Genomic DNA, 18,472 nt, shown 5'->3' on the forward strand with positions numbered 1-18,472 from the left:
AGCATCTGAGCTGGGCCATGGGCGCCTCCTTCATCTCCCAGGTGGCTGGCTCATGAATGTTTAATGAACAAGTGAGTGAGCAAATTCCAATTGAACACAACAAATAGTTATCGAGCTGCCGGGCCGAGGGTGGGGTGAGACTGGAGGTGATGGACTGAACTGACTGTACACAAAGATCTGTCAAGCGAGCTATTGTCAGGGCCTGGGGACCGGGTAAGTTGGAGGAGGGGGTATCCTGGGAAGAGGTGGGATGGGTGAGTTCAGGAGGAGACACTGTCAACTGGAGTAATGTGAAGAAGTGAATTTAGGGCCCAAATATTCCAGTCGCAGTCTGAGGCCACCAGACTGACATGGGGAGGAATTCCTGGGGGACTCTGGGGCAGACAAGATGAGACACCCTTTCTTTACCTAAGGGCCTCCACCTGATGTCACCTTGGCCCCTCTGCAAGCCAATTAGGCCCCAATGGCAAGCAGTGGGATTAGTATTAGTATGATATCTCCCGGATGCTGAATCAGCCTCTGGCTTAGGGGGAGAAGGTCACTTTATAAGGGTCTGGGGGGGGGTCAGTGCGTGGAGTTGCGCTGTGGGAGCCGTAGGTGGCTGAGCTCGCCAGGCAGCCTTGGTCTCTGTCTACGAACAGCCCGTGGGGCAGCCTCGAGGGCCGCAGCCATGAACGGCACAGAAGGCCCCAATTTTTACGTGCCCTTCTCCAACGTCACGGGCATTGTGCGCAGCCCCTTTGAGCAGCCTCAGTACTACCTGGCAGAACCGTGGCAGTTCTCCATGCTGGCAGCTTACATGTTCATGCTCATCATGCTGGGCTTCCCCATCAACTTCCTCACGCTCTACGTCACCGTACAGCACAAGAAGCTGCGCACACCACTCAACTACATCCTGCTCAACTTGGCTGTGGCTGACCTCTTCATGGTCCTCGGAGGGTTCACCACCACCCTCTACACCTCACTGCATGGCTACTTTGTCTTCGGCCCCACGGGCTGCAACATTGAGGGCTTCTTTGCCACACTTGGAGGTATGAGCATGGGAGCCAAGGGGACATGAAAGGGCCTGGGGAGGGTCTGCAGCTTAGGAGCAAGCGCTTAATGGTATCATCTAAAGGCCTAGCTTATTCATTGACACACACTTGTGACCCCAAGCTAGGCTGTTGTTGAAAGCAGGCACTGAACGTTCATTCATCTATCTCAGTTTGAGTAATGCAAGAAACATGGGTTCAGAGAGGCCAAGGACTCACTGGGGAGTCACAGTGTATGTGGGTGTCCTCTGAGGCAGCTGAGCTGGCGCTGAGGTAGACTGAGCACTGGGAGTGAGCTAGAAAAGACACATAGGTCTAGGTCCTTTAGAACTGTCCCTGGTCCAGGTAAAAATTGGCTCAGTGGACTGCACATCTAACTGCCTGGCCAGCTCTGTCATCTTCTACCAGAAAGCATGCTCCATACACCAGGAATCTCAAAGGATTCATCCGTTTCTTTTCTTTTTCTATCTTTGGAGTGCAGCACAGTCTCACATAGTCCAGTCCAGACTGGCCTTAAATTCTGCGGCTGAGGTGTACTTGAACTCGTGATCCTCCTGCCTCACCCTCTCAAGTGCTGTGATCACAGGCATGGACCACTATGCTACACCAGGTGTTTCCAAACATTTTTCTCTCACTTGACTGGAAAATCAGTGAGGCTATCTCAAGGAACAATGGAGCCTTTTTAGCTGAGAGAACGGAAGCAGGGAGCAGGCAAAAGTTACATTTAGAGATATGGGAGGGCCAGGGCCAGAGCCGGATCTACTGGCTGGAACTCAGAAATGTTTCCAGTGGACGTAGGAGGAAACAGGAGAAGTGAGTGTAACAAAGCCCAAAGCCAGGGGTGGGTCTAGTTTGCATGAGTCCCAAAGGTGCTGTCTTATCTCCCCGTGTTCAGGGAGGCGGTGTCTCTCGTGAGCCTAAAGCTCTAACCAAACAGAAGACTCTGGTTCTGTTCCTTTGCTCACTTTGTCTGCCATGGGCTCTTCGCCCCTCCCTCCCTCCTGGCCAGCCCAAGCTCACTGCAATCCCTGAGGCCTGGTTCAAGTCTCAAACCACTGGCATGAAGTTAGAGCTGGAGGACTGATGGCTACTAACTGCCTTGCAGGTGAAATCGCCCTGTGGTCCCTGGTGGTCCTGGCCATTGAGCGCTACGTGGTGGTATGCAAGCCCATGAGCAACTTCCGCTTCGGGGAGAATCATGCCATCATGGGTGTGGCCTTCACCTGGGTCATGGCGTTGGCCTGTGCTGTTCCCCCACTCGTTGGCTGGTCCAGGTAATAGCACAGAATATTGGGTCTGGCAAGGTCTTTGTGGGATTCCCATTCAGAACACAGAGGCCTCAGATTGGTTCCAGGCATAATGTAACGTGGTCTTGCCCCCTAAAACCATCCTGGTGACTTTCCTTGGCTAAGGTCTAAGACAGGGAAGAAGAGAGGGACTGTAATGGTGCAGAGTCTGATTCCATCTCTGAGCCCCATAGCAAGGAGGGCCCTGGATATCCCAACCCTTCACCTTGGCCAAGTCCCTAATCCTCAGCTAAGCCAAGGCCAAACCACAATCCTCTTTGGTTGAGTTCTGGGCATGGGCAGTTCTCTCTCTCTCTCTCTCTCTCTCTCTCTCTCTCTCTCTCACACACACACACACACACACACACACACACACACACACCTTGGACCTTAGCCCCTGGAGAAGCTGAACCTCCCCAACATGCATGGTGACACTGCAGCCCCAGGAGCTGGGTCCCATCTAGCCTCCGAGAGAGGGTGGGTACAGTGGTTTGGACACCTGGACAGACTATGAGGTACACAGAGCCTCAGAGAATCTCCATTCTCTGGCCACATCTTCCCCATCCCAAGAGCCCACCCAGTGGCCCTGATTGAGTCAGAGCCCCTCATTCCTCACTGGCTTCTTCCCTTACCTTCACCCACCTGACAGGCCTCTACAAACACACTCAATGGACACTCTGGTTTCTGAGTGCAGCCCAATGTCACTGTCCTCAGATATCATCATCCCAACATCCTTGCCTCTAGAAGCTGCACACGGTCCTGATGACAGCAGCAGGCCCACCCTCATTGTAGAAAGCATTGCTGTTACATGCACAAACTGCAGCCTTCACAGGGAAGGCCTCAGCTCCCCTCCACAGCATCCTCTGCCTACTTAACCACCAAAGGGCAGTGGGCTGATGGAGGAGAGCTGTGTGGTCAAGTGACAGGGAGCTCGAGAATTGTCCAAGGCCAGAGATGGATAAGTCTCCCCTGGTGATGGGGCCAGCAGGTAATAACCATGCTTCCTGAGGCCCACAGAAGTGGAGCCCACCCTTATGTCGGGCTGGGCAGGTGCTTTTCTTCCTGCTTTATCGTCCCTCACACTGACCCTCAGGTACATCCCTGAGGGCATGCAGTGCTCATGTGGGATTGACTACTACACACTCAAGCCCGAGGTCAACAACGAGTCCTTCGTCATGTACATGTTCGTGGTCCACTTCTCCATCCCTCTGATCATCATCTTCTTCTGCTATGGGCAGCTGGTCTTCACAGTCAAGGAGGTATGAGTGGGGGTCTCCCCAGCCCGATGCTGGGTGACCAGAGCTGGGTGCCAGGGTTTGTATGGACACCGTGAGCTAGACACAAGTCTGTACCCCTGCAGGCCGCTGCCCAGCAGCAGGAGTCGGCCACTACCCAGAAGGCAGAAAAAGAGGTCACCCGCATGGTCATCATCATGGTCATCTTCTTCCTGATCTGCTGGCTTCCCTACGCGAGTGTGGCCATCTACATCTTTACCCACCAGGGCTCCAACTTTGGCCCCATCTTCATGACCATACCGGCTTTCTTTGCTAAGTCGTCTGCCATCTACAACCCCGTCATCTACATCATGCTGAACAAGCAGGTGCCTGGGCCGAGGCCGGGCATGTGGACAGTGAGGGAGGGAATGGGGGGGGTGATGGGGCAGGGAAGGCATTCCACTCAGACTGCTGGCAGGCCTGCCATGAGCTCTTGGGCTGGCAACCCCCCAATCTCTTGGAGTCAGTCCTCCAGGTGACCTGCCATGCACTCACTCCTATGAGATACAGCTTGACCAAATGGTTCTGGAAGTCTGCTTTAGGAGTCAGCTAGAAGCACATGTTTGTAATCTTAATACTGAGGCAGGAGGATCTTGAGCTCGAGGTCAGCCTGGGCTAAATAGTGAATGTGTGCTCTCCTCCCCCCCAAAAAACAGGCTGTCGTAGTACCACTGCTATATCTCAGTATTCAGGAGGCTGAGGTAGGCACATTAGAAATTCCAAGTTTTCTTTGGCCATACAGTGATTTGGGAGTCAACCTGGGCTACATGAGAGTCTGTCTCAAGAAGCAACTAGAAAATATCAAGTAGTTCCAAGGTTAGGAATAGAATGGTCTCACTGTAAAGCTGAAGAAATTGCTAAAAAAAAAAAAAAAATTGCTAGTTCTGGGAAGATGGATTAAGCCACTGTTAAAAGCCACAGTTTCTCTGCAGAAAGGATGTGGTCTCTGGACCTAGACTCTGGGTTCAAGTTCTAGTTGTGCCACATTCAGGCTGGGTGACCTTGGGTGAGTCAGATATTTCCCCATCTGGGCTTCGGTATTCCTATTTATAGGAAGGGCCAAATCTCAAACTCTCGAGTGAGATGAGCTCATTCTCAGAAGGTCCTATGCATCCATAGGACACACGGAATGTCATTTGACAAAACCCCTTGTGCCGTGTTCTCTGGCATCTCTGGTTGAGGGTCAACATACATTAGCAAGCTCCCGCAGAGAGCCAGGCTTACTGAGTGGACATGCTGGAGGGTGGGGCTGAGGCTAGGCAAGTGGTAGGGCCCTGTCCTGACTGGTGCCTCTTGTCTTCCAGTTCCGGAACTGCATGCTCACCACGCTCTGCTGCGGCAAGAATCCACTGGGAGATGACGAGGCCTCTGCCACTGTCTCCAAGACAGAGACCAGCCAGGTGGCTCCAGCCTAAGCCTGGCCAGAGACTGTGGCTGACTGTAGGAGTCTCCTATTCCTGGGGAGCCAGTGGGATCTGTACCCCTCCCCTCAGCTTGTCTCTCAGGAACATGACAAGTGTCCCGGCTTAGGGCTAAGTGTCTAGGACAGAATGGAACACATAGTAGCTGATTAATAAATGCTAGCTGGATGAAGGGAGGAATGAGTGACTGAATGGGTGGATATACGAATGAAGAGATTCATGGAAGGGAACACAGATGTCCTCAGGTGCCCAATCTGGCAGATCCAGTCATGTTTGGCTGGAATCTATAAGCAGTTTTATATACCCGCCCTGGTTTTCTCCGCCCCCACCCTTACCCCAGATGGTTCTCCCAAATCTGGGGCCCTGATAGAATGTGGCTGCTAGAGATGATGGGGGGGGGGGAGCTGGGGGAGGGATAGAGGGAGGGAGACACAGAAAATGTGTGTGTGTGTGTGTGTGTGTGTGTGTGCAAACACTTTGCGTATAAAGAGCACAGCTGGTAGTTGTGTTATAAGTAACACCAACTAATATAATTAATTAACCATCCTAATGGTCTCTGCTTGTTAGTGACTGCTTGGGAATTGGGCAATGCCCAAGCACTCAGATAAGGTATTTCCCCCAGTCTCAGTAGGCTTTTGCAAATGACCCAGGCCTTCAGCCTGTGCAGGGCTGGAGCTGGATCACAGAGATGACAGTGACAGCAATGTGGGCTGCAACCGTTAGGACCGAGAACACATTGAGACCAGAGGTCTCAGGCAAGGCCGAGGTCCTCCCTTCAGGATGGAAACCTTGGCTCATGTCTCTCAGCTTACTTGGCCTGTAGAGACCCAGCCCTTCCTCTTGGCTTCTGGATATATTTGCTCTTCTACACCAGCAACCATGTGGCAACAGTTCCAGGCCAGTATGGAGTTTTAGAAGCCATGCCAATATGCCCACCTTCAGGGAGCAGCTGAGTCCTTGATGCCACCCTTGTTCTGAAGAGCTCAGAAACACAGTGCAAGACCTGACCAGGCCTCAACCTTAGGATACTCATGGATCCAGTTCCCAGATCCCTTGATGGATATGCTGTTTTCCTTGGGATTTGGTCTTTTCTTTATTCCAGAAAGTTTTGGCTTTGAGGCCAACAGGAGCTCTGCATGGGGACAAAGGCAAACAGAGGCATTAAAAGCTCAGCTCCTACACTTGGTGGCAGTGGTGGTCTGTTGCTCTCAAGCTCTTTCAAAATGGATGGAAACTAAGAAGTTTCCCTGATCCCTGGCTAGGGAGGAGTAGACCATGTGGAGACAAGCAGTCCAGAGTCCCTGGGGAATGTGATAGAGCAGCTCTATCAGTTTTAGACACCCAACTTGAGCAGTATAGAGACATGGTGACCTCTCTAAGCCTCCGTATCTGCAAAGAGGAGCTTAGACCTGCCCTTGAAGGGATTATATGAGATTTAAGGGACTTATGTGGCCAGCCTACTTCCTAGCATGCTGAAGATATTGGCACACTCTGGTATTCTAGACCTTGGCTCAGAGCTGCCCTTACCAGGACAACCCCCCCACCCCCTTAGCAAAGAATGGGATGGAGCCTCAAATATGGAGTGACACCATCTTCCATGGAGGAAAAGGTGCCAGGGTCTGGGATGAAAGCCCCTCAGTGCTATGTTGGGCAAGGGTAGGTGACAGCAAAAGGTTATTTGCTTGTTCTCTCCATGAGTGAGGTTTCATTTTGTCACAAGTGACAAGAAATTCACCCCAATTGCTGCAACAGAGGCTGATCTCCTTGGCTTATGGACATGAAACCCTGCTCCCCTCCACTTCAGGGTGGCTAGATGTAAAACCTCAGACCTGCAACCCTTTGTGTCTCTCTTCTGTGTTGACTTTACTCACAGGCCTATCCCCAGAGGTAGCAGAATTGTCTGCAACAGTCCCAGGGCCAGAAATCCCTCCAGAAAGGGCTTTCCTTCCCTTTATAATAGTGGTGGCAGTTCAGGTTCATATTGGGCAGATCTAGGTCACCTGATTAACTTTAAGCCCAATCATCATGTCTAAGATAGAGATTCATTTGATTGGCCAGAGCTGAGTCACCTGGTTACCTCTAAATCAATCACCATGGTTGAGATGGAGATTCTTCTTCTGATTAGCTAGACCTGAGTCACATGATCACCTCTCACCAATCACTGATATAGACCTCCCTCATTTATCATGTGTTCCTACACTACAAGATAAAGTTGACTCCACATAGTTAAGGAGTCTGTAGGATGTGTTTCCCAAAAAAAACCAGGGGAACAGGATCGGGACCAGCCCAGAGGGGTGGGGACTGGGTGCTAGACAAGGTTTCTAGGTGTCATGGATGAAGGGGATTCCATGGCTGCCACACCTCAGGTTGTTTCTCATGCTTTATGGGCCAGGAGTGGCTGTTGGTAGGCTACTTTATCTGCCTGGCCTTGTCCTGTCTCACTCCTCCATGCCCAGTTCACTTGACCTGTGGAGTGTCACCTTTACTCCTGCCTTCTCTTGTCCAGAAAAATTACCCCTTTAGAACCAGAATGCTCTTGTTGTCAGCCTCCCATTGGAAGTCACTGTGAGTGTAGATGGAAGAGCTCCTGACCTGAGCTGGGATCTGGAGTCCCCACAGGGTCACCTGCCAGGCTCTAAGCAAGCAGCATTTGTGAAGCATACAGTGCACTCAGCCAATCACAGGTCAGACAGGGCTGTCACCCCAATAAAGAGACATCTGGGGTATCAGGTAGCCTGAGGTGCTCTGGAGAAACACAGTACCAGTCCCAGGGTAAGTCCTTGGACTACACAGGCCATGGCTCTGAGCCGAAAGTGAGAGACATCTTAGCTGGTGGAAGGTTTATTTCTGTAATTGTTTCCACCCATGGCCCCTTTACCTCTGAGAACATTGAGTGTGACCCCTGATATCTAGGGAATTAAATAAGAGCAAAAGTCAAACACCTACTGATAATCATAAAGAAACCTAATGTAAAATAAGTCTTTGGTATATATGCAATTTTACAATTGATTAAAGATGAAAATAAATTTGCATGCTAATGAGATGGATCTGCTTGCTTTTTCACAAGGAATAGATCTTAGCTGAATATTTAATGATATAGGACACGACATATACAACATTCTTTAGAGTTGGTTGATATTTTGATTTTATAATCATCCATGCTGAGAATGCCTCTTTGCATAAATACATAGCATAACATGAAGAAGTGTGTCTAGGCCATTTCAGAAAGTGTTGGAAATTGTTTCATTATCCTAATCCGAAATTCACTGAACAGTGTGTGTGTGTGTGTGCATGCATATGTGCATATACCCGTGTGCCCACGTATATGTGGAGGTGCTGTCACCTGTGTATAAGAAAGTGGAAAAGCTGAGGTAACAAATGGGGCCACATCCAGCTTTTCCACGGTGCTGGCGTTCCAGACTCAGGTCCTCATCCATGCACAGCAAGTGTTCCTGACCACCCCAGCTCCCGAGCAAATGATTCCCATCTTCAAGTCAGCCATTCAAACAGCAATTTTAAAGATCAAACATTCTAACACAATGCAACCCCAAAATACACTAATTTAATCCTTACATGCTGAGAAGTGACGGTAAGAAAGCATTGAAAGTCTTTCTTTTCCACAATTCAACTCTTATTGTTCCAATAACACAGAAAAACTTTGCGTGTACAACCAAACCAAACAACCAAACAAAACACTGTAGTTCACAGCATCCAATAGTCTGGAATCTGCGCTGTCGTTCAGGCAGTTTGTTGGCACTGGGGTACGAAGGCAAGTGCAGTCCAAAGTGCACAAGTACGTGCAGAACCACGGCTTTGTGAAGCCACATGATTCAACACTGGTGAGCACCACCCAAAACACCTCAGATTCATTGACTTTGAGTTAATGTAAAAAATTGTGTTACCTTTTGTTTATTGTACCCATCAGAGGAGAGGGAACACATGCACGTCACAATGTGAATGTGGACATCAGACGGCAGGTTTTGGAAGTCAGCTCCCTTTTGCCACATGGATCCCAGGCATGAAACTTGGGTCGTCCAGTTTGCTATGAAATGCCTCTCCAGAGGAGCCATCTTGCCTCCCCTTGAATTACTTCTTGATCTTTGTATGTTCAGAAACTTTTTACTGTTCCTAGAGTTTCTATCATACCCCAAATTCAGGAGTAGTGTCCTGTGTGGACTTATGACCCGGAACCTAAGAAATAGTGTCTGAAGGATCAAGAAGACACCAGTATGGATGGCACTTCAGACAGCAGCTGTTCAATCACACAGGTTCCCTGCCTAGGGATGAGGCAGTGTTCAGAAGCAGCAGCCCTGGAAGAGGAGGGGCACATGCAGAGTTTGATGAGGACCCAGGGAAAGAGGAAGAGTGCTAGGTGCCTCGGCTTTGGTTTTTTTCCCTTCTGTTGGTCATGTTCTCTGATGTTGTAGCTGGGCACCTGATGGCATTACCACTGTCACCCTCTCCTCTTCCATGGCTCAGAAGCATGCAGACTCTGGCTTGTGAACTTCGGAGACCAGAAGGCCCTCTACTTTCCTCTGCTTTCCTTGTTGGCTGGAATGTGATCATAGTGACTGGAGCTGCAACAGTATTATTGGATCATGAAATGGGCCCTAAGTCAAAGAAGAGACAGGGTCTGGCTCCCCAAGGCTATTTCGACAGTTGGAGCTTTACCAGCCAGGGCAACTTAAAGACGTTCTGAAGGGAAGGCGTCAAGAGGGGATTACCACACTTCTCTTTAGTACAGAGGGCTTCCAGGATGCAGCCTAGGATCTGAGTGTGGAGTGGGCCACACTTCTGGACTTCAGCCTCTTCATGTGTAAAATGATGAAGATGCCAATTTATACAACTGTATAATATCAATTATACAGTTTATACAGGCATGCCAGTGGCTGCAACTTCACTCCACCCTGATGCACTGATTAGGAAATCAATGTCCCAATGTCCTGATGGCACAGGAGCTCGCACCATACAAAGCAGAGACTCTCTGGTCATCTCAGAGTTCAGGACATGTATCTCTGAAAATGAAGCATGTCCTAAGATGGGAGGAGAAGGTTCCAGAAGGAAGGCAGTACCCCCTGCCTGGCCCCACAGAGAAGTCAGGAGGCTGGCAGAGGCCACACTTCAGCCAGCAGTCTCCCTAACTTGCTCTCATCTCCCTGTCAAGTGGCAAACCCCTGAGAATTTTTAGATCTCTGAGTTTTTCCCAAACTCCCTTCCCGACACAAAACTCGATCCTGGCACAGCCTGGGAGCAGGGTTTCAGCAAAGCTCGTGGGAATGTTTACACCACAGAGTCTCTGCATTTCTCAGTTCTTGGAAACGCCCCACAAATGGATCAAAATTGCAGCCCCCTGTGTGCCAGCTCCCGATTGCCTCTTCGCCTCCCGTAGCTCCTCCCCTGTCTAGCACTGGGCATTTGCAGGTCTTCGTTCACTCCTTAGAGCCATACTTCCACAAGTCTGGAGGGCCTACTGTGTGCTAGTATTGGGGCTAGGTGCCAGAGACAGCCCTGATCCACACAGAGCTCAAGAGTCAGGGCTGTAAGGCATTGCTGTAAATGCAGCCATCCTGAGTGAGCCTTACCACAGGAGGAGGAAGGCCTGAGTCAGAGCTGGCCTCTCTATTCTCGCAGCTGTGTTCTATCCCACTGTGAACAGGCCACAATTGACTTAACCTGTTTCTACCCGATAAGTTTTTAGTTTGCCCTGGATTTCTGCTGATACTGGGGCAAAGTTCCTGCTTGTTAATTCCTTTGTTTCTCCCCAGGGAGGGATGGCTGTGCCATGGAGCAAGTTTGTCTTTGCTCCATAAAATGTTGAGTTGCCTTTCAGGTGGCTAGCCTATCAGCTCTCCCAGAAATCTCCTCTGTGTGATTTCCATATATCCTTGACAGTCACGACAAGAAATGCTTCTCTTATATTTCATAAGCAATATTGACATTCATTCATCCAGGAGAGAGATTCAGCTTGTTGCAATCCACTCTGTTTTGTTTCTATTTGGTTTGACTGTTTTCGAGTCAGGGGTTTGCAGTCTAGGCTAGCCTCAAATGCCCTAGCCTCCTGCCTCAGTTTCCCCAGTGTGGGAACAAGCACGAATCACTGGGTCTTTATCAGACCCTGTCATAAAGGCTGTAGTGTGTTTTACAGCGATGGAGTAATTTGCTCAGGCCCGTGTGGTTCCACTGAGAAGTCACGTCTGTCTTTCATCTTGATGACTCAGCCTTCCTAGGAAAGGGGCGGAATGGCTGGGCTCAGGAGATCCCTTCCCAAGTCATAGCCCTGGTGGGGCAGCTGGCCGGTTCCCTCACCCTAGCCAGTGTTGGGTAATGTGATGGAAAACAGTGACTTATGTCTGTCCCAGTGTGTCTTTGAATGCCAAGGACACTGAAGACAGTGGCCATCAGCCAAGGCCATATAAAGACCCTGGCACACCTTCCCCTCCCTGCATCTCAAACTGCATTCTAATCTAAAACATTAAAATGACACAGAAGGAAGAGATCTGAGAGCCAGCGTCCTGGCTCAGGAGAGGACACTGCCTCCATATGCTCCCTCTCTTGGGCACAGTCGCTACTTTGTGGAAATCTGAGGCTAGCAGTAGTCTGGAACAAGGTAGACAGACCCCTGCCCATTTGGTGGGATTAGGAGGGGCCTAGTTAGCACCCCCACAACTCAGGTGTCTCCCATTCTATGCCGGCTCCGTTGGCTAGGTAGGCCACAGTGACTCTGCCTCCCTACTTTTTCCATGGCCTCAGGTCTCACAGGGTTGAGGTGGGTTCTGTGTTCAGAGTGAGTCTTCCCCTCTAGGCCTGATTGGCAGCTTTCAGCTGCTCAGGTGGTAGGCCTGTTGGTCATTGGTTAAGTATTTAAGGCAGGAGGTTTGGCAGCTGCCACCTGAGTGCGCACCGGCCTGGCCTGCCGCTGCCTGTGCCATGGCTCCAGGGAGTGTCTCCAGTGTTTCTTCCTCCTCCTGTTCTCCCTCCACGGACACATCACCTTCTGGACAATGTGGGCTCCCTGGGGCTGATGAGCCAGGTAAGCAACAGAGTGGAATTTCCAGGTTAGGCCAAGGTCCCTGGAAACCCGGTGACAGCAGCTGAGAAGGTGCCTGCTGCTGTAAAGGCTGGTTCCCACCACTCAGATTGGAAGAGAAGACCCAGTCCTGGAGGGGGATAAAGCAGGATGAGCCCATTTCCTGGTTTGGGACTCACAATGAGGATTTCGTCAGGTGTCAGGTACAGGCTGCCATGTGGTCCTGCTCTAGGATTCTCTTAGGCTTGTGGCTTGTAGTTTTGTATGTTTTTCTTTTACATGCATTGGTGTTTTGCCTGCACGTATGTCTGTGTGTGGGTGTTGGACCCAACGGAACTAGAATTACAGAGAGCTGGAGTTCAGACAGTTGTGAGCTGCCTTGTGGGTGATGGGAGTTGAACCCAGGTCCTCTGGGACAGCACCCAGTGTTCTAACCACTGAACCAGCTCTCCAGTCGATGGCTTTTTCTTTCTGCTTAAAAACTTCTCTACTTTTGAGTCTGAATTTTGCAAATAAGTTTTATAGCTTCACTCTGAGTTTTAATCATGCACCTGTGGCTGACAGGTTCTCCCATTTCTCTCTCCCAAATCCTCCCTTTTCTTGCTGCTTTTCAAAAGTAACAGCCCATCTCAAAACATTCCTGTATGGCATCGCTCTCCCGAGTTCAACGAGGAGTGACCTTTAGTGTGTCATCATGCGTGTCCAGCGCCACAATCTGTTTCAGAATTGAGTCATTTCCTGAGAAGAAACGCTGACTTGTGCTATTAACAGTCATGCCCCAGCCTCACTCCACCTGTGTCTGTGGGCTCTCATCCTTTCGTACAACGCTTTGTGACTGGCTTTTTTGCTGGCTTATATTTAGAAACACTCCATGCTGTAGCCCCTCACGTTTCAGTCCTTTATGGCCAAGTAGTGTTCCGTTGCGTAAGCGTATCATCCGTGGTCACGGGCATTTGGGCTGTTGGGGAGAAACACCCATGCACATGGCTGGTCAGGCTAGGGACGGCCCGGGGCCTCAGGCGTGCTTGGCACACCAGGCTCTTTCACCCTCATGCATGCCTTTGCTTCCATTTTCACTTCTGGGGGGCGTGTTTCTAGGAATGTGACTGTTTTTACTTTTCCTTTTCCCCAAATACGTCTTTTTAAACATTTTTGGATTGGGCATGGTGGCTCACACTTGCAGGAACAGGAGGATTTCTTAAGTTCAAGGCCAACCTGATCTACAGAGTGAATTCCAGGCTAGTGAGAGCTGCGTAGTAAGGCTCCCTTGATTTTCACCTTTATTACTCTGCACAAGAGGCCTTTTACAAGCACGCATACAATATGCTTTGCGTATGAGTATATTCCTCCAAACCCTCCTCCCCTCCCCCTTCTCACCCCTTTGCTCCCCAGAGAATTTCACTTCTACCTTCTTTCCAGCTGTGGACACAGACTTTATATCTACAAAGTCTAGGACTCACAGATGATGCTAATATCTTGTTAGGAAAACTTCTCAGACTGAGAGGAAATCGGGCTGGGGACAGCTGTGTCCCTCCCCTGTGCCCCTCAGGCTCAGTGGCCTCAGCTGTGGCTGCTTTTGCTTACCCACCGGCTTTTCTCAGACACACGCCAGGCCCAGCATTTCAGCTGGAAATAGTCCAGGGTTGATTTCCAAAGATATGAACCTTTAAGAAAGCGCTGTCAGGCCTGGGGTCCAGCTCAGTACTAGACTACTTGCCTGGCATGTGTGCGCAAAGCCTTGGGTTGGGTCATGAGCAGTATAAACAACACTTCAGTGCTGCCTTTTCCTCCCAGCACCTATGAATATTTGGTTATTTCTTTGTCCAGTTGGATCTTGAGTTTGTGTATGTCCTATTTTTGAGGTTCCATCTTGTTTTATAGCCCCAGGCTGGTCTGGAAATAACAATCTTTCCACTTAAGTGTCTGGAGTCCTGGGGTAAGAGGTGTGTCTCCACCATGCCTGGATTTCCAGGGTGGTTGTTTTAAGTCCTTCAGAGTCTGAACAGGGCCCTGTGGTATTTGACAGAGATGTTGCTTTCAAGTGTTTTTGTCCCCATGGACTTCGGTGCCTTCTTTGAGGTGACTTGTGTGTAAGAGAAGCCAATGTGGGCCTCGCTGAGCTTCCTGATTTGCTTCTGCGGGTACAGTACAGCTAGAGCTGTGATGCCCTTGGGCAGCTCACTTACCCAGGATTGCCTCTTCAGGACAATATTCTTTGAAAGGAGAGAACTTGATGAGCCCGGTAGGGACAGTGGTCTGTGTAAGACTCGCAGATTGGCAGCCAGCGATGCTCACAGGAAGTTGGTTCTCAGCGTGTGCTCCGCCCCACCAAAGCAAGCCTTGACTGGGGCAGAGGGCAGTCTGGGTGATACCCTTCTGTCTCCCCCCACAGGTCCAAGTTGCAGCAGAATCCAAGTAGGCCAACGGAACCCAACGATGCTACGCATGGTGCTGGAGGCTCTAAGGGCCAGGGAGAAGCGCCAGGGCACATCAGTCGTAGCCATCAAGGTCTACATCCAACATAAGTACCCAACAGTGGACACCACCCGCTTCAAGTACCTGTTGAAGCAGGCTCTGGAAACCGGCGTGCGTCGCGGCCTCCTCACCAGGCCTGCCAACTCCAAGGCCAAGGGTGCCACTGGCAGCTTCAAAGTGAGCTAAAGACAAGGAGAGGGAGGCCTTGGTGCAAAGTTTAGACACCAGACCCTTAGCACATGCTGCTTCTCACCACAGCCCACATCTCCACAGCCCTCTGCTGACCCATATTGTGTGGTGTGAGAAGCCTGCACAGTATCAGGGTCTGTGTGTGTGGCTTCTTGCTGGTGTCCACCACAGCCACTGATCCACAGCTTCCAGGGAGCACTGTGGGGCTGTCTCTACTAACCTCATATGATACCTGTGGTTACTGGGGTGTCCATCTCAGAAAGTCCCAATACCGGGGAGCTCTGCTGAAGCCTAGAGAGCTCTACTGGGGCCTAGTTGGAGTGTGTGTGTGTGTGTGTGGGGGGGGGGGTCAGGTGGCTCAATAGAGCCTGGATTGTACAGGCCCATGGGAAGCTGGGAAATCAGTCATCTCTCAGCCTGTATTCTTGGAGACATTAAGAAGAGGTAGGACTTCAGGGAGCAGGGCAGAGTGAGGCTTGAGGCTAAGTGATAGGCAGAGGGCAAGATACAGATCCTTAGAAGTGAGCAGCAGGGCACCTCAAGGAGACAAGAGACTAACCCCAGGTGGAATGCAATGAGGTGGATGTGTCTCCTCTCACCTCTCCTCTTCTTAACCCTGTTGTTGGGAGCATGGCCCCTTTGGTGTCCTTTATGAGGTATAGGGATATCCAGAGCTCCTGTTCTCACCCTAACCCTTGTATACTTCCTCTTTAGCTAGTTTCCAAGCCCAAGCAAAAGAAACCCTGTGCCCCGAAAGCCTGCAGGGGAGCTGCAGGCACCAAGGAGACAGGCCCCAAGAAATCTGGATTGCTGAAGAAAGACCAAGTCGGCAAGTCCAAGAAAGCGGCTCTAAAACCCGGGCAGAAGAGGAAGGCTTATCCTTGCTCAGCAGTTACGCTGGAGTTGGCGCCCAAGAAAGCCAAGGCAAAACCAAGAGAGGTCAGAAAGGCCCCCCTAAAACAAGGCAAAGTTGCTAGGGACCCTCTCACCAGCAAAGGCCAGAAGGTCAAACACAGTGAGAGCAAGCAAGGTAGGTTTGTGAATGGGTGGCAGGGATGGGGGGGGCAGCAGCCCCCAGGGTAGGATGGGAGGGGCTTCCCTTCCTAGGAAGTGGGCCTTGAGTGTTAGACCTGGATAAAGGAATGGAGAGCCCATAGCAGCCTTGAGAAAGGGTCAGGAAGGCTTCCTGGAGGAAGCATCTGTGCAATAAAGGCTGAAGAGCTGCCAGTGGGTGTGTCTATCTGCAGTGGGGTCAGAAGAAACCCAAGGGGGTTTTGCAAAGAGGAGTCTAGGCTCATCCTAAGGCAGTGAGCAGCCATGAGAGGGTTCTGTCAGGGAGCCATGACAATCAAGGAAGCTGGTGCACACCCATAATCCAAAGTACTTGGGGATGAGAGGCAGGAAGATCAGAAGTTCAAGGCAACATCTTTACCCTTATATGGAGCTTGAAATTGGCCTGGGTCACATAAGACTCTGTTGCAAACAACCCTACCCTCCTGCCAAAAAACCAAAACAGAAATCCCATCAAAGTACCACCATTGGCAGGTAGGCAACAAAGCTAATTTCCCATGTTGTGTAAGGAGAACATCCTGTCCGATTTGCAAATTGGGGCCTGAGACTAGGGGTAAAATAGCTGGCCCAGGTCACACGGCCTTCAGGTGTCCAGGTGACAACCTGTGATCTAGGCAGGCTGAGAACGCTAGAGCCTGTAGATCCTCTGCGCCTCACTACTCCCTCCATCTTGCAGGAGCAGATGCCCGTGGGAAAACCAAAGGTGTGTGTGAGAAATCAAAGCCCTCGGCCAACAAGGTTGGTAGGCGCCTGTTGCCCACTGAGTCTCAAGTCTTTCCAGGCTTATGTGGGACTCTGGGAAGTAAGCTTGCGCCTTTGTGCTTATGAAGTGAGCACTCTGCTGGCTGAGCCATCTCCCCGACACTGGGCTTGCTTTCTTACAGGTCCAGAATAGTGTTGCTTCTCTCGCCAATACTGAGACAGTTGTTCAGGGGGCTAAGACAGTACAGAAGACCAAAGCGCCCATTCCTTCCCAGGACATGGGACACAAAGCACAACCCACACCTAGGGTCAGGAAGACAAAGACTCCCGAGAACCCCAAAAGACCTGAGTTACCCCCCAAGACTTCATCCAAAGCTCCCAGCAAGAAGGCTGAGGCTAGTAGCTAGGGTCAGGGTTGGGGAGACGGCGACTCTGAAGCTTTTATTCTCTAAAAATGTCATAATGTTTAATCATAATTTATTTATCAATAAAGACGTCTCTTTGTATTCACACACTGGTATGTTGGACACTGGACTGTGGGCAGGAAGGCAGAGGTGGGTTTTGAGCACTTGGGAGCCAGGGAACAGTGCAGGCTATGGTGTGGTTGATGTCTTTACAAAGAGCCTCCTGTCTGCAGGAAGGATGAAGGACTTGAGGGGCCAGAGACCACTGTAAGCTTCCTGAGCATGACCATCAAGCCTCAGCCCAGAGAGGCAGGCAGACTACGGCTTGAGGAACCAGCATGTTGTCTGCCAAGGAGCACAGTGCTGGCTGCAACTGTGGTTTATTTAGTATGTACGCGTGTACATGTGTCATGGTGTATGCGTGGGGGTCAGATGACAATTTGAAGGGGGTCCTCTCCTTCCACTTTGTGAGCCCCGTGGAATTTGGGGTATTGAGTTTGACAGCAAGCACCTTTGTCCAGTGGGCCATCTTGCTAGCCCTTCGTGCAATTTTAGGTAGGGGAGGGTGCTGAGCAGGACCCCAAGTCTAGATGGAAGCATATTCAGTAAGAGAAGGGGAGGTCACAAAGGACCTGTATTGATTACTGTCCATATTGCTATGACAAAATGCCAGACATAAGAGAGTTAATCATGGGAGGGTTTATTTTATAAAGCTCATGGCTTCCAGGGGCATAGTCCATCACAGCAGAAAAGGCCCAGCAGCAGCCGTGTGAGCTGCTGCCTTATATCAGTCAGGGAACAGAAAAAGAGATGGGGTGCTTGGGTCAACTCCTCTTTACTCAGTGTGGGACTCCAGCCCACAAGATGGTTCCACCAAAATTCTGGTGGGTCTTCCCACATCTCTGGAAGGAAATGGCCTCATAGACACAACCAGCGGGGTGTCCCTAGGCGATTCCAAATCTGCTCAAGTTGGTAATCCACCAGTGGCCCTCCAGCAGGGATACGTTTGCACGCCTTATGTGGCCAAAGGGTGAGACAAGTCATGGGGATAAAGTCTGCTCTGCTTTAAAATCATCTGAGACACTTCCCATGAATGGGTGGAGTCGATTCCCTTGTCCTGAGTCTGAGCTCTGCATTGCTTGATCAGAGGGCAGTGGCAAGGTCAGGGCACATCCAACACTTCAGCTTCAGAAGGAGGCAGGATGGTTCAGTGGGTAAAGTGTTGGCTACATAAGCATGAGGACTAGAGTTCAAATCCCCACCACGCACATAAAAAGCTGGGTGTAGTGTGCATGTGTGTAACCCCGGGTGTCAGGTGGTGGAGACAGGAGGATCCCCAGGGCTCACTACCCAAATAGCCTAGGCTGAAATAGCAAGCTATAGGTGAAAGACTCAAAAAAAGTGGAGAGATGAAGAGGTGGCTCAGTGGTTATAGCAGCAAAAGCACTTGCTGTGTCTGAGACCAGAGTTTGTTTCCCCCAGAACCACATAAGTGCCAGATGAGTGTTGAACTCCCCATTAACATCAGCCTCAGCAGGTGGGGACTGGGTCCTGGCTTGTAGGACTCTGTTCTTAGCTTTGGTCACATTAAC

General features: G+C 50.5%; 2 protein-coding genes across 2 annotated transcripts; both read left to right on the forward strand.

Annotated features, from left to right (window-relative positions):
* The first annotated feature begins 562 nt into the window (after positions 1-562).
* Rho (rhodopsin) lies at positions 563-6,193 on the forward strand. The gene is made up of 5 exons (XM_034511464.2): positions 563-1,031; positions 2,137-2,305; positions 3,411-3,576; positions 3,678-3,917; positions 4,896-6,193. The coding sequence occupies exons 1-5, from the start codon at positions 671-673 to the stop codon at positions 5,004-5,006; spliced, it is 1,047 nt and encodes a 348-aa protein (XP_034367355.1). The 5' UTR covers positions 563-670; the 3' UTR covers positions 5,007-6,193.
* A 3,825-nt stretch (positions 6,194-10,018) lies between these two features.
* H1-8 (H1.8 linker histone) lies at positions 10,019-16,952 on the forward strand. The gene is made up of 5 exons (XM_034511465.2): positions 10,019-12,042; positions 14,432-14,691; positions 15,418-15,733; positions 16,451-16,512; positions 16,659-16,952. The coding sequence occupies exons 1-5, from the start codon at positions 11,940-11,942 to the stop codon at positions 16,881-16,883; spliced, it is 966 nt and encodes a 321-aa protein (XP_034367356.1). The 5' UTR covers positions 10,019-11,939; the 3' UTR covers positions 16,884-16,952.
* The last annotated feature ends 1,520 nt before the right edge of the window (positions 16,953-18,472 follow it).

The sequence above is a fragment of the Arvicanthis niloticus genome, chromosome 9 (genome assembly GCF_011762505.2).
Source record: "Arvicanthis niloticus isolate mArvNil1 chromosome 9, mArvNil1.pat.X, whole genome shotgun sequence".
NCBI classification, from domain to species: Eukaryota; Metazoa; Chordata; class Mammalia; order Rodentia; family Muridae; genus Arvicanthis; species Arvicanthis niloticus.

What these genes read in the sequence shown, in the direction of transcription:
- Rho (XM_034511464.2), top strand. Translation starts at nt 671, where the DNA reads ATGAACGGCACAGAAGGCCCCAATTTTTACGTGCCCTTCTCCAACGTC. An exon ending in CCACTCGTTGGCTGGTCCAG is followed by an intron (nt 2,306 to 3,410) that starts GTAATAGCACAG and finishes ACTGACCCTCAG; the next exon opens with GTACATCCCTGAGGGCATGC. An exon ending in ACATCATGCTGAACAAGCAG is followed by an intron (nt 3,918 to 4,895) that starts GTGCCTGGGCCG and finishes CTTGTCTTCCAG; the next exon opens with TTCCGGAACTGCATGCTCAC.
- H1-8 (XM_034511465.2), top strand. Translation starts at nt 11,940, where the DNA reads ATGGCTCCAGGGAGTGTCTCCAGTGTTTCTTCCTCCTCCTGTTCTCCC. An exon ending in CCCTGGGGCTGATGAGCCAG is followed by an intron (nt 12,043 to 14,431) that starts GTAAGCAACAGA and finishes CTCCCCCCACAG; the next exon opens with GTCCAAGTTGCAGCAGAATC. An exon ending in ACACAGTGAGAGCAAGCAAG is followed by an intron (nt 15,734 to 16,450) that starts GTAGGTTTGTGA and finishes TCCATCTTGCAG; the next exon opens with GAGCAGATGCCCGTGGGAAA.